This window comes from Austrofundulus limnaeus, unplaced genomic scaffold (genome assembly GCF_001266775.1).
Source record: "Austrofundulus limnaeus strain Quisiro unplaced genomic scaffold, Austrofundulus_limnaeus-1.0 Scaffold2301, whole genome shotgun sequence".
In the NCBI taxonomy this organism is placed as follows: Eukaryota; Metazoa; Chordata; class Actinopteri; order Cyprinodontiformes; family Rivulidae; genus Austrofundulus; species Austrofundulus limnaeus.
The window spans coordinates 16217-18181 of record NW_013954703.1 but is presented as its reverse complement, the minus strand read 5'-3'; the positions used below and the strand labels follow the sequence as shown (position 1 = coordinate 18181).

The 1965-nt window shown below is 44.0% G+C and overlaps 1 protein-coding gene across 1 annotated transcript in view; it reads left to right on the top strand.

Annotated features, from left to right (window-relative positions):
- LOC106510749 (glycine receptor subunit alpha-3) overlaps nt 1–1732 on the top strand; it is a gene marked incomplete at its 5' end in the record, with an annotated part of 23890 nt that extends 22158 nt beyond the window's left edge. Inside the window, 1 exon segment of the mRNA XM_013999462.1 lies at nt 419–1732. Coding sequence (XP_013854916.1) covers nt 419–739 — 321 coding nt within the window.
- Nucleotides 1733–1965: the final 233 nt, after the last annotated feature.

Here is a 1965-nt window from a genome sequence, read left to right as displayed (position 1 = left end):
TGTATATATATTTATTACATATATATATGTATATATATTTATTACATATATATATGTATATACTTTATGTATGTGTGTTCCAACAGGAAGTGAATCTGAATTGCTCAGATTAAATCTGAATGTGCAGGATTTGTAACTGAATGCATTGGTTTGAAAACAAATTTTACTAAACTGAAACTGAATTTAATGTTTAGTGGGCCAATGACCACACCCCCTTGATGACATCACACCCTCCTGATCAGTTCTGGTTCTGGTGGTTTCTTCACAAAATGAAGCATTTAGATCAGAAACTGAGTCAAACTTTTCTTTAGTTTCTGCTTTAAAACAGGAAGGAGCTTTGACCTTCATCCTCCTCTTCTTCATCCTCCTCTTCTTCATCCTCCTCTTCATCCTTTTCTTCATCCTCCTTCTCCAACAGGAAGTGGACGTCCATGAGAGCAGACTGACCTCCCCAGCAGCCATCTCGTCGACTCCCAGCAGCATCAAAGAGTCCAAAGTCAGCACCAACAATGCCGTGATGGCGTCGAGCATCCCGGCAGTCGCCGCCAACCCTTCCCAGAATGCACCTGGAGGCGGCGGCGGGAAAAGCTCGGAGGAGATGAGGAAGCTGTTCATCGATCGAGCCAAAAAGATCGACACGGTGTCGCGGGCCGGCTTCCCTCTGGCCTTCCTCTTCTTCAACATCTTCTACTGGGTCCTCTACAAGATCCTGAGACATGAGGACGTCCACAAGCTGTAGAAGACATTTAGTCCACTTCCTGTTCCTGTCCAGGGGGATGCTCTGACAGGAAGTCAGCTTTCAATCAAGGTTCTTTCAAGTGCTAAATGTTTGTTTGGACTTTGCTTTTCAAAGAAGCAAAGTTTAAAAATGGTGCCAACAATGATCTGCCAATGATCTGCAACAGGAAGTGAACAGGAAGTGAACAGGAAGTGAACAGGAAGTCTTCTGTTAGCGATGTAACCGATGCTCAGTGACAGTTACTGATGGAGACAGGACGTTCTGCTGCAGGTTCTTCATTCAAACAGAACTTCTGAGCTGCTCTGACTTCATGGAATCAGATGGTAGTCCTGTGCAAAAGTCCTGATCCGTCCTTGTCTCTTTAAGTTTCCCTCCAGATCCAAAGTCTCCTAAAAGATTCATCTGATGATCATCATTAAACACAAGAAGAAGAAAAACACATCTTTGCTTTTATTACAGCAGAGTTTCTCCTCTGGTGTTTAGTGTTGATAACAAACAAGCAAAGAAACAAACAAACAAACAAAGAAACAAACAATCAAACAAACAAAGAAAGAAAGCTGGAGAGACGCCCTCCAGTGATGAGCCAGCAGGAGGCGCTGTCAGCTCGTCTTACACTGACGGGCAGACTCCGCCCCTGAGACGACAGCTGTGAGGACAGAAGTAGAGACATGTCAGGTTTTTGTCTGAAGACACGTAAACAAACTGAGTGTGTAACAACAAAGAAAACTTAAAACAAACAAACATCTTGAATAAAAACAGGTTCTAATCAGGCTCTTCTCAGGTTTAATGATTCTAATCTAACTCCAGGTCCTGCTGGCTCCTCAGGATCTCAGTGGGCCAGGATCAGGACCTGCTGATCCTCCTCTACCTGCAGCTCAGAGGTCATTTAGAGTCCAGCTGACAGGCTTCACCCTGCAGGTCAGACCGTGCAGTGAGGTTTTTGATGACTCTCTGGAATCTGATAAAGTTCTGATGAATAAAAGTGACTTTTTATCTTTGTACTTTTATAATCTGCACCAGTTTCACTGCCACAACATCAACATGAACACATCTGTAGAGTTTATAACCAAAAGTTTGTGTGACCTGTCTTCACCCTGACACTGGTTCCACATGTCCAACAGGGACAGAGACTGAGACAGACTGAGACTGAGACAGACTGAGACAGACTGAGACTGACTGAGACTGAGACAGACTGAGACTGAGACAGACTGAGACAGACTGAGACT